The sequence below is a fragment of the Sceloporus occidentalis genome, unplaced genomic scaffold, assembly GCF_023333645.1.
Source record: "Sceloporus occidentalis isolate IW3139 unplaced genomic scaffold, rSceOcc1.0.p SCAF_1, whole genome shotgun sequence".
In the NCBI taxonomy this organism is placed as follows: Eukaryota; Metazoa; Chordata; class Lepidosauria; order Squamata; family Phrynosomatidae; genus Sceloporus; species Sceloporus occidentalis.
The window spans coordinates 75878292-75890421 of NW_028316981.1; the positions used below are offsets into that span (position 1 = coordinate 75878292).

Below are 12130 nucleotides of genomic sequence, written 5' to 3' on the forward strand. Positions count from 1 at the left end.
CAGCTTTACCTCCCATGGCATAGGGCTTCCAGGATATGGCCTCTCAGTTCATTTGGCCCTTGGAGGCTGGTGCTCCAGTCTTTGGTTGTGCGTTATGGAGGCGGCCAGGGGTGCAGAACTCTCTAGAAGTATCAGGTTTGGTTGCTTCATGTCAACTTTGGAAGAATGGCAGCTAAGTTGCTATGATGACACTTCCTGTACAAGCCATATATGAAGGCAGGAATAGAAAAACACCCTCTCCCCCAAACCAGAAGGGCTACACCTTGTCCTGCCTTCTCTTTCTCTGTTTCTCCACCCCTTTCCCCCATACTCCCACCGTGCTCCCCCAGCCCTTCCCAGTCACAGAGATCATCCAGCTGTGGTCCTTGAAGGTCACCAAAAGTCTGTGCTCCGGGGTCCTCTCTCCGCGCGGGGAACTTCATGTGTTCTTCGGCTGCGGGCTCTCTTCTTCTCCTCCAGATGCTTCCACTTGTGATTCTTGGCCTTGACACTAAGTGGAGGGGGCAGTGGTGGCTTCCTCTTGGGCTGGTGACTCTTGCGGCTCCATAGTTGCTCACAAATTTGGTCCATGGTGCTGAGGTTGGGATGATCTACCAGCTGCAGGAAGTCTTGGTACCAAAGCTTGCGATGTAAGGGCTGGGTGGGTTCCTCTTCCCAGGAGAGGGAGAGGGAGAGGGACTCGGCCTGCTGGGCATTGAATACTTCAAGCCTGAGGTGCAGCAAACTCTGAGTAAAGCCATGTTCTGTGGCTTGACAGTGGTAGAGGCCAGCATCTTTCCGCTGCACACTGCGCAGCAGGATTCCCCGCTCCATCTTGATGACCCGATCATCCAACAACACCTGAAAGTCAACACAAGAAAGAGAAACAGATCTCTAGGAACAGAAATGGAAAACAGAAGCCAAGATGGGTAAAACCAGGACATGTGTGGCCAAGCAATATCCAAGTGCAGTCAAGATGGCAAACTGATCACACAAGGAAAGGCTATAGCAGTTTGCTTTTCCCTGAGCCTACTGGGAAGGGAAGGATTCCACCATCTCCTCCTCTCTACTTCCCTCTGCTGCTCAACTGAATACAAACTACTTCTGCACTTTGAACCTTTGTAGCAACTGAAGTAAAATGAGGATAAAGAGGAAAAGTGGGAGGAAGACAGAAAAACTGATACATTTCAAAAGCAGCTGAAAAAGGAGGATAGAGAATTAATTGGGACCATCCATGCCATGTTGGGACATTTGGAGGGTATGCAAAACTGCATCAAACCATTACCTGCAATAGGGAGTGGACTGAATTGGCAGCTGACTCTTCCTTGAACAGGAGATGAGACACTGTCATCATAGAATCATAGAATCATAGAGTCGGAAGAGACTGCAAGGGCCATCCAGTCCAACCCCCTGCCATGCAGGAAATCCAGATCAAAGCATCGCCGACAGATGGCCATCCAGCCTCCGTTTGAAGACCTCCAAGGAGGGAGACTTCACTGCACTCCGAGGGAGTGTGTTCCACTGTCCTCCATCATGCGTGACAAAGCAGGCTAATTTAGGGGCCCAGAACAAGGCAGGCAATCACCAGGAATCAGGAGAAGGAGGGTCCCACAGATTCTACTATAAGGTGGAGTGGGCAAAGTGTGGCCCATGGACTGCATGCAGCCTTTGCAGCTCATTTTTGTGGCCTCTGAATGCCCCCATCCCATAATTTTTTTAAAAAAAAAATCAGCTTACTTTTTTGGGTAATTATTGCCCCAAACCATGCAGAAAGCCCCCCCATGTGTGAAAATACAAAAAATAAAAACAAAAACCCAACAGCCCCATACCCACAAAAAGTTCAGAATTATGTACTACCCCTGAATATCTCCATCACTTCCTGTCACCATTTAGAGAGGGACTGCAAAGGAGAGGGGAAGTGTTTGGGCTTATTGTGCAGTGGGAGTGTGGCCTTTTTGGAGCATCTGGGAACATACTGGCGCCTGGCCTCTAAGCAGCTGCCCATCACCTCTGTAACAGATGGGGTCCACTCTCAAGGAGGGCAAATAAGGGGTACAAAAGGAGATGGGAGACAGGAGCTTCTTGGCCCATGCATCGCATAGGCACCTTAAGTGGAATGGCAACAGCAAAGGAGATATGGGAAAGGAATCTTCTTTCAGTCCTGCCCCCTAAAAAACATTTCTGGTGGGGACAAGGAAGAGGGCCTTCTCAGTGACTACTCCCAGATGTGGAACTCTCTCCCCAAGGAGGCTAGCATGGCTTCTTCCTTGCTCTCCTTTCAGCAGCAAGTGGGCTTCAAGGCAATAACTGCAATGGTTTGAGCACTGTTTAATTGACTATAATATTTTGTCTTTTTAATTTATTTGTTTTAAATGGTGTTAATTATATGAATAGCTCAATTGCATTTTAGTAATAAATTTAATAATGCCTTTTCTCTATTTTTACTTATGTATGTGCCTTTATCTGTTATTTGAATTTGAATTTTTGTAAACTACTTTAAGTCCTTTTGGGGAAAGCTATTGTATAAATGAATTGATGATGGCGATGATAGTGAGAAAGAAAGGCTAAAGTCACTCCTGGAACTTAGCCGCACTTGATTTTGTCAGCCTTGTTTCTAATGGGCTCCAGTCAGTCTACACACACACACACACACACACACACAGAAGACTCATACCTCCTTCCGGGGGGCACTGCTAGTTTTCTGGTAAGTCCATACAATCTGGGCCTGCAGTGATTTAGGAAGGCACTCTAGGAAGGCACTGCTGCCCTCTACTCCATACAGTTTCTTTTCCTGCACAGTGTTTCGTTGGGGATCTGTGCAGAAACATCAATGGAATACAGTCAGCAGTGAAGACAAAAAAGGAGAGGACAAGTAGGAGCAAACACAGAGGTCCAGGCTAGAAGCAAAGCCAGATTCAATGCCAGTTGTAGCTCACTAGCTAAAAAATGGGCTCAGTTTCTAATGTGCAATCATAAGCATCCTTAGAGAAGAGTATATGTAATCAGGAATTGATTTTGGCTATATGTGGTGCTTCACTCCTTAGAATTCAAAGGATTTCTGTATGGAAGGGAGTACAATCAGCCCTCCATATCCATGAGTTCTGCATGGATTTAACTAACTATGGCTCAGAAATATATATTTTTACAATTCCAAAAAGCAGTCCTTGGTCTTGAGCTGTTCACTATTTTACACATCATTTTACTATGCATATAATATATATAATGGGGCTTGAGAATCAATAGATTTTGAAATCCATGGAAAGTCCTGGACCCAAACCTCATCAGATAACAAGGCCCCACTGTAGTTATCTATGGGAACAAGGAGAAACAGAACCTTTCCCATTCTCATGGTGGGCAGACTGATTTTGAGTCACATGTGGTAATAGCATATGTAGACAACTTTGAAAAGTCAAGGGCCAATTTTCTCTTGTCAGTAAACGGGCCACCCCCATGAAATGGTTAAAAAAATTCAAAACTAGAAGTGCTTGGAGTCCCTTTTTAGTCCCATTTTGTATTTGGGGTGTGTGGGGAGCCCAGAGCAAAGCCACCATTCCTGGACACTTCTAGGATCTCAAATTACATTTTTTTTGGTCTGGGAATTTACCCTCTAAAGGGTATCAAGGTTTCCTGTGGGAAGTGAAAAAAATAGCCAGGGGCCTCTAGACCACCATTTCCCCATCCTTAGTTCAAAGTATGGATTCTGCTCAGTGGCCTGTTATCATTCCTCCAACATCTTTTTTGATAAAGCAGTACATCCAGTTACAAATATTTAATCTACATGGAAAAAGGACAGGAAGCTGTTAGAAGGAACTACAGTGGGGCCTCGTTATCCATGGGCTTGCTATCTGCAGATTTAAGCATCTGTGGATGGCAAGCCCCCATTGTCCCCACACCACCATTAGGGACAACAGGACCAGGTAAGCCCTCATTGCTTGGGGACAACGGTGGCTTACCTGAAGTCCCATTGTCTCTAATGAAGGTGCGGCCACATGCACGCAATGCCATTGGGGACAACGGGGTCTGGCTCTAATGGCAGTGCAGCCACATGCACATGGTGCCATTGGGGAGAACAGGGCTTGAGGTCCTGCAGTTTTTGGTATCTTTGTGAGGGGGTCCATAACAGGTTTCACTGTATATTCAAGCTAACTTCTTTATGTATTCCAGGTCAGGGTATTACTGCACACAATTGCAAAGTAACGACGTGTAGATTCCCCGTTTGTTGGAGCCTCTCTGGTTCTGGTATTAAATTGTGCACATCAGGTTTGTGATAAAGAATGAGTGAGGGTAAGGAATGAGAGAATTTATTGTAGTAGGGTAAAACATTTACTCACTGTACTAACAACTGGAGCCAGTGTGGTATAGTGGTTTGAGCACTGGAATACAACCCTGGGAACCAGCGTTTGCCTGATCAGTCATCAAAACCTACTGGGTGACCTTGGACAAATTACACTCTCTCAGCCTTAGAACAAATCTTGCCAAGAAAACCTCATGATAGGATCACCTTAGGGTCTCCATAAGCTGGAAATAGCTTGAAGGCACACAACAACAAAAAACCAACATCTAATTCAATAAAATAAGGAAATTACACTATCATGACACTGATTTTAATCTTTTATTATGGTGACAGTGGATATACTGAATCTGACATGCACAATGTAGAACAAAAGGTTTAAGCGCACTCACCTCCAGAGCACAACGTATTAGGATCCCCATTCCTCACATCCTGCCGCCGGAACCGCCTATCAGACAGTAGCGAGAAAGAGAACAGACAGAATATTCAGGGAGCAGTGAGTTTTCTACTCTTAGACTGGGGGCTTCTCCAGAGGTTGAGTGGCTACCAGGCCAATTTTCCAGGCAAAGAGCCATAAAGGAAGGGTACTCAAGCCATAACTATGTGGTAATGAGTCTCTTCTATGTGTATCCTGTACTACTACTGCATAGAGCGATGCAGCTGACTGTCATGGCTAGAGCCACAACTTCTCTGCCCTTGGGCTTACTGAAGAATGCTCACAAGCAGAGAAGAATGGATGGTGCTCATGCCAAGCCTGCACATAGAAATGATGCCAGCCTTTTCTTTTGCAGTTCAGTATTATTAAATGCATGTCCAGAAAATGTAGTAAAAACATATACTAAACTTAAAACAGATATGGATGACAGTTAAAGAATGGCTCCAGGCACAACAAACAAGCTCTCTCCTCTCCACATTGTCCACTATCAAGAGGAGGACACCCATCAGGCCCTGGGATCTCCTGGCCTGCCATTACCGTTTTGTGTTGTGCATGTAGCGAGTGCAGGTGGTGCCATCCCAGGCACAGTAAGGATCCCTTGCGAGGCAGCATTCTGCACAGGCTTTGCCATAGATCCCACAACGGTGCAAGGGTAACTGGGAAATGGATGTCCTGGAGCCCACGTAGAGCTGTTGCTGTGAAGTGACAAAGTCATGTAGTCTTGTTAAGGTCTACTAAATGTTGAGTAGAGTCACACCTGATTTAATAGGAAGATCCAACCTTGGCCACCTTAATCCAAGGAAGCCTGACACTAGTCTTCTCCAGAGAGATGGAAGACAAGAATTCTCCTTGGTGTGGCATGGGAAATGGTAGCCTGGCCCTAGGGTAATTTGGGACTTCACGGCAATGTCTGATAGATGGAATTGTATAGAAGCAGCCCATTTGTTCTCCATCTATCAGGGGATTTACAGATTCAAAACCTCAATGGAGAAGTGCTATGTTCTGCGTCTAAATTCCTAGATCCTGTTCGATCAGGGCTTCACAATTTCCCTTGTGCTCCAGTCATCAAGAGTTGGACATTGCCCCCATTTCCCATCAGCCTAAGCACCACAGCATCCTGAATTCACCTGATCTTGTTTGATTTTGGAAGCTAAGTCAGGGATCTCCAGATAGGATTAAGTTTTTAAAAAATCATGCCAGAAGCCCTGGACAGTTGTTGCCATTCAGTGCTAAAAATAAGTGGCTAGCTAGGCCAATGGTCTGACTCAGTATAAGCCAACTTCCTGTGTTCCACATCATGGCCAATGGTGAGCAATGATAACAGCACTACTTCATCAACCACTGTAGTCTTAAATTATGAGAGAATCAAGTCAAACCAGTAACTTCCAAGATAAGGCAATTTAGCAAAAAAATCCCTTAAATTCACCAGACAGGAAGACAGCTGTCTACCTGTTAGGAATGGAGGGAGGGGGCACAACACAGAGCCTGAGTATATGTCTGTGGACAAGCAAGAAATGGAACTGGCAGCTATTTCCAAAACAAGACAATTCCATCAGATTTGCTCAGGGACCCTTCCTCAGAAGAAGCCTGCACCTTTCAGCTATGTAAGCCAGGTGCAGAAGTGCAGGACCAGAGGGCTGAAAAGTTACATTTGAAGACTATAACTCCCTGAATCCCTGAGTCAGTATGGCTACTGACTACACTGATTGGAGGATTCTGGCAGCTGTAGTCTGAATGAGTTAACATTCCAAAGCTCTGGTATAGATGGATGTGATAGGATATACCACATGGATATGACAGGATGTATCTGAAGAAGCAGGGACAGCTCCAGCACAATACTGAGAATAAGAACCCACATAAACTTCCTTTCTGAGAAAAAAAATGCATTCCAGCTCCTGTTCAGATCATAATGGAGATCACTCTTTCCCTGGCAGTATTTAATGTAATTAGAAAATGGTCAAAGAAGAACTTCACTTCATCCAAAGAAATATCTGCCTCTCACTAAGCCATTTCATTGTATCACATACCCGCTTGGAAGAGATCTGCATGCTGGTAACTGCAGCAGAGTCCTGTCGATGAGAAAAAAGGAAAGTAACATGACTGGATTGTTGGTAATCTGCATTCTCAGGTCTCCTTCTTAAGGATTGCTCTTTTGCAGTCTGGGAGCAAAGCACCTTCTTAAGGTATCCATGCTACTGCCAGGTTATATCTTTGGTGAAGTCATAAAAGCAGCCAACCATTTTGAAGACAATAAGTCAGCATACAGTGACAATATTTGAGCCACACAGAGAGCTTTACCGCATTGGCTCCTTCCGTTCCGTTCTGAGCACGGAATGGAAGGAGCAGGGACGAGTGCAGAATGAGTGGGGGATGGATTTTACCGCACGCACCCGTCCCTCATTCGTTCCGTTCCCCTTCTCTTCCGTTCTTAATCCATTCCAGAGGGGGAAATTTTTGAGAACTGTTCTGAACAGTTCTCAAAAAGCGTTCCCTCTGGAACGGAATAGGCAGGGAAGAGAGGGGGAACAGAACGAGTGAGGGACAGGTGTGTGCGGTAAAATCCGTCCCCCACTCGTTCCGTTTCCTGCCGGGCCGGGCTGAGAACCCGGTGTGATAAAGCTCAGAGCCTCACAGTACAGGCTTAGTTTGTTTCAGGCCCAGCCCAGCTCCCTTCCTTTGTCCAAACCTACCTTGAACACCTGCAGCTCCTCCAGCAGCAGTTCTTCCATGTTTTGCCAGGTCTCCTTGGGCACAGAGACCACCTTCAAGACTGTGCCAACATCTACCAGGCAGGGGGAAAGTAAGACAACTAAGTCCAAAAAAGAGGCTGCAGGCAGGCAGAGAATTCCTCTGAAAAACTCAGCAGAATTATTACTCTCCTTTCCCCAATCCCTATCTCCCAGAGAAATTTCCTCAGAGGCCATCTCATGCAAAGACCCACAGCCAGACCATTTAGTTCACACAAAATTGAGTGAGGTCAAAATGTGTTCGCAAGGCTTCTTGGGCAAAGTTTTGCTTCTAGTCTCTGCTACACTCATGGGAGTGGGAAACCATTCCATGTTTCATTTAGATCAAGACATATGCTCCCCACCTGCCCTTGGCAACGAAATACATAAATGTTCCTCAATGCATTGAATAGATGGGCCCTTCTTGATTGCTCCAGCAAGCTGCATGACTTGCTACTGTTTCTCTTGGAGCCCTATTCTCTGATTATATTTTGTATAATCATATGCCAATAAATAAAATCATGAGGAAATATCTGTGACCAGTGGAAGAAACAGATAAACAATGGGGCAAATGAAATGATGGGGCAGGGGTTATGAAATGATATTTTTACATGTTACATTAACCCTCTGCAAACTTTGCCTGGGGTTGTCCCAAAATGGGAACAGGTAACTACTGAGGAAAACTCAGAGGTTAACTCACAAAGATATCAGCGAAAGGTCTCAGAAACATGCATTCCTTTGACTTCTGAACTAGAGACATCATCATCATGACCGTCATCTGTATCATGCTTTCCCCCCAAAACAGAGACTCAAAGTGGCTTACAGTCTAAAAGCACAGTGCACTTATAAAATGACAATTAAAATGGAATTAAACTATTACAATATTAAAACTGATGATTTGTTTAGACATCCTCTGGAAGGCCATCCTCTGATAGGCAGCTTTATGGAGCAACCAGTGGAAACCTGTCCCTTATTAGAAGGGAAGGAGAGCAGACACACCTGTGCCAATGAAGAGGACATCATAGTGTCCATCTGCAGCTGCCACACGGTCCACTGCAATGCGGGTAAAGCTGTAGCCCACGTTGGTTTGCAAGAAGATAGGTTGATGGCCATGAGGCAGGACAGGGTTGTACATTAATGGGTGGTTGCGAGCAAACTGGATCACATCATCTGGGAAATCCTTAGTGGAGCTGAAAGTGCCAAAAGTTTTGCTGGGACACTGTGGGGGCAGAGAGAAAAGAGAGGTGAATGTGCAGATCATCTATGCCAAGAAACATCCAATTATACGCCCTTCATGTATTCCTGCATTGCTCAACTGCTGTTCTAGAATTTAGGAAAGTTACTCCTTTTGGAACTACAACTCCCAAAATTTCACTGATCATGCTAGGTGGAGGATTCTGGGAATTGTAATCCAAAATGACTTTTTCAAACCTTTGCTCTGCTCCAATTGTACACCATTACAATTCCCCCCATTCTTCCATGCTGATGACCTCTATTTTGAGTCCTGACTCAGATTTCATTTATGTATTATGTCTCTGAAATCCCACAGAATACTGGCAAGATACTGCAATAAAAGCTCAGCACCCTACCCCACCTTTCCCAGCTCTTCATCTCAGCCAGCTCTTACTTTCCTAGACCTGCTATTCCTAAAAGCCTGGTTCTGTGTGTGTCCACATCTCTATAGAGGAAGAAAAAATACCCCGCCTCATTTCATGTTCTGAAGTCTAAGACACATACCATTCCTGGGCGGGGGTAAGGGACACGGCCTTGGTAGGACACCCACTGGTAGTTGGGCCCCTCCTTGTGAGCAAAAGGCCCCAAGAAGGCCCTACGGATGTCGTTCATGTGGTAGACACAAACAGCAGAGCCATTAAACACAGTGCTGTGGGGACAGAGTGAAAAGAAGAATTACTGGAAACATAAAGAAACTGGGAGGAAATATGAAAAGAGCTACATAATGTCATCTCGCTTAGAGAGTGGAAAAGTTATCCGCCTCGCAACCTCAGAACATCTGGGCAGCAATTGCTGAAGGTGCCAGGGGCTAGGCTAGCTTCTACCTCTAGAAGAGCCTTTTCCACAGCTGCCCCTGCCCTCTGGAACACGCTGCCCATCGAGCTCCGCTCATCTACTACCCTGGCCCAATTTAGGAAGGATCTTAAGACCTTCCTATTTAAGCAGGCATTCCCCGACTAAACATCCTGTGGGCCTCCCTCCTCTTCCGTGGCCATGAGGATGGGCTAATGGGGCTTTTATTTTTTATTTTTGTATTGGTACTGATGTTTGCTGTGTTTTTAACCTGTATCTGTTGCACTGTTGCATTTGTAAGCCGCCCTGATCTTTTTGGAAGGGCGGGATATAAATAAAGATTTTATTATTATTTATTATTATCTCTTGAACTACAACTCTCAAAAGTCACCAGCCAGAATGGTCACTGTCTATACTGCTTGGGATATTTGAAGCGTAGTAATCCAAAAAGTACTTTCTGAATCCATTCTGCATCCACTACATCTGGAAAAATATTTACATTTCTCTAGCCTGGTGGAAAAAATACACCCCGGGCTGAAAAGTAGATTGGGATTTAATTGTTGAATTCTGGGTGATCTGGAGCCCTGAGCAGATGAGCCAGGATAACATGGACCGAGATCATACTATTCTGGCCTATGTGCTCACCTGGGTTGGTCCCAGGACTGGCATAGAGACGGGTGAGTGTTTACACACTTGTCCTTGCACAGACCTGGGGACTCGCTACCAGCATGCACTCCTTACCTTTCTACACTGCCACTCCTATTGAGAAGCCCCCAGTTGCCATGTCTGATGCAGAAATGGGGTGACTAGCTGCACCCACATGGCTAGGCACCCCATTTCCACATCAGATGTGGTGTCAGGGGGCTTTTCAGTAGGAGCAACATCAACAAAGGTAAGGAGCACATGGGGGCCATTTGAACAGCCAGAGTTTCTAGGAAACTCAGCAGCAAACTAGGGGTCAAGCTAACCCAGGGTAAGGGTTCCACCAGATCTGTGTCCAGTCTGCCAGGATCAGAGTTTTGGCCTGTGTCATCCAAACAGGACAATATGAGGCTAGGCCTTTAGGACAGCCCCTATAACTGATCAGCCAGTATTTCTGACTCATACCTGTTTAACAACATGATCTGATGATTCCCCTTGGGAAAAGGCAGAATATAAATAATAATAATAATAATAATTATTATTATTATTATTATTCTCCACTTATATTAGGATGCTAAAATGAAGGATGCTTTGGGTAACCTGGAGTGGACACCAAAATGATTGTGAATTCATTTCATGCTTGCCACCAAAAACAAATTCCTACTAAATGTGATCATAGGTACCCCATTCTTTAATTCTGCATGCCCTTTCACAATGTCATTACATTGCTTTAACTGCTGTGGCAACATCCTGTGGGATCCTGGGGTTTGTAGTTTGGTGAGGTTCTAGAGCTCTCTGGCTGAGAATTCTAAGTACCCCTCTCTAAACTGCAAATCCAGGACTCCATTGGAAGTAATCATAGCTGTTAAAGTGGAATCAATGTGCTATATTTGTGTAGTGTGAAAGGTGTATGCTCTTTGCCTCAGCTCTGGTTGGTCGATGTTGGGATTCTCATAATAAAATAGATCTGGCAAACCTGAAGTTGCCCAGCCTGAAGTAAGGCACACAATAGTGAATATTATTCTTACCTGGAAGTGGTGAAAACTGCATAAAGCAATGGGTTACGTTTGTCCCTGGTTGGCAGCAGGAAGACATCACCTGAACAGAGCAAGCAGAAGAGGAATGGAAAGAGTCACCAGCTTCTCATCATTCACCCAGAGCATGGCAATCTCCACCTCATCCAAAGGAAACAGTGACCTTGCTCAAAAGTGACCTTTTGCTAATCCACCTATCAAAAACCTCATAGAGAAATGAAGCCTCTCTCACTGGTATCTGTTGTGATTCGATAGCAGTTAAGAGATATTACAGTCATTCTTTTTTTTTTTTTTAGTTGCAGAAAATCATATTGCCAGAGTCTGCAAGAATGCACCAGACTGTACAAATTGGTTGCTTAGATTATGAGATTTGGCTATGATTAGGCAGAAGGGGGAGGAGATTAGGGAGCTATAATAGGAAGATATATTAAATATTAAAATTAAGAAATTATAAATTCATATTTTTTCAAAGAAAATTGTGTTTCTTACTGAGATTTGGAAGCAGCAAAGGAAATTGTGTTCCTTATTGAGATTTGGAAGCAGGTTTTAAAAGATAATGTGAAAGAAGTCTGGTTTTAGCATGAAAATTATTGCACAGGATTGAAACTATAATTATCACCATCAACATATTTTTAAAATGGTTTTTCCAGGTCATGATATTCTTCTGAAAAACCTTTGCCCAGTGGTCTGGCTTTCTGTTGGTACAACTGGTTGTCCATTTATTCACCAAACTATGTATGTCCAAAACAGGGGCGGTGAAACTATGGCCCTCCACATCTGGTCAGACTGTGCCAGATGTTCTGGCCTACAGCTCTCAGAATCTCTCACCAATGAACATGCTATCTGGGACTTCTGGGAAGTTGTAAGCTAAAATATCTGAAGGATGTGGCAGCCCAAGATCTGAGCAAGGAGGAGCTTCATCCCAGAATAGGGTGAATACTTCAGAATAGCTTCACCCCAGAATAGGCAAGTGTGTCACTATTTAGACCACAAATCT

At 44.7% G+C, this 12130-nt stretch overlaps 1 protein-coding gene across 3 annotated transcripts in view; it reads right to left on the reverse strand.

The window, feature by feature from the left end:
* Positions 1-318: 318 nt before the first annotated feature.
* Positions 319-12130, reverse strand: part of SEMA3B (semaphorin 3B) — a 65026-nt gene continuing 53214 nt past the window's right edge. For all 3 annotated transcript variants that reach the window (XM_089525797.1, XM_089525789.1, XM_089525807.1), the window contains 9 exons: positions 11128-11197; positions 9170-9314; positions 8432-8651; positions 7397-7488; positions 6734-6775; positions 5244-5401; positions 4663-4718; positions 2654-2793; positions 319-840 (listed from right to left, as the gene is read on the reverse strand). In XM_089525797.1, coding sequence (XP_089381923.1) covers positions 373-840; positions 2654-2793; positions 4663-4718; positions 5244-5401; positions 6734-6775; positions 7397-7488; positions 8432-8651; positions 9170-9314; positions 11128-11197 — 1391 coding nt within the window. In that variant the 3' untranslated portion in view covers positions 319-372. The remainder of the gene's footprint in view (positions 841-2653; positions 2794-4662; positions 4719-5243; positions 5402-6733; positions 6776-7396; positions 7489-8431; positions 8652-9169; positions 9315-11127; positions 11198-12130) is intronic.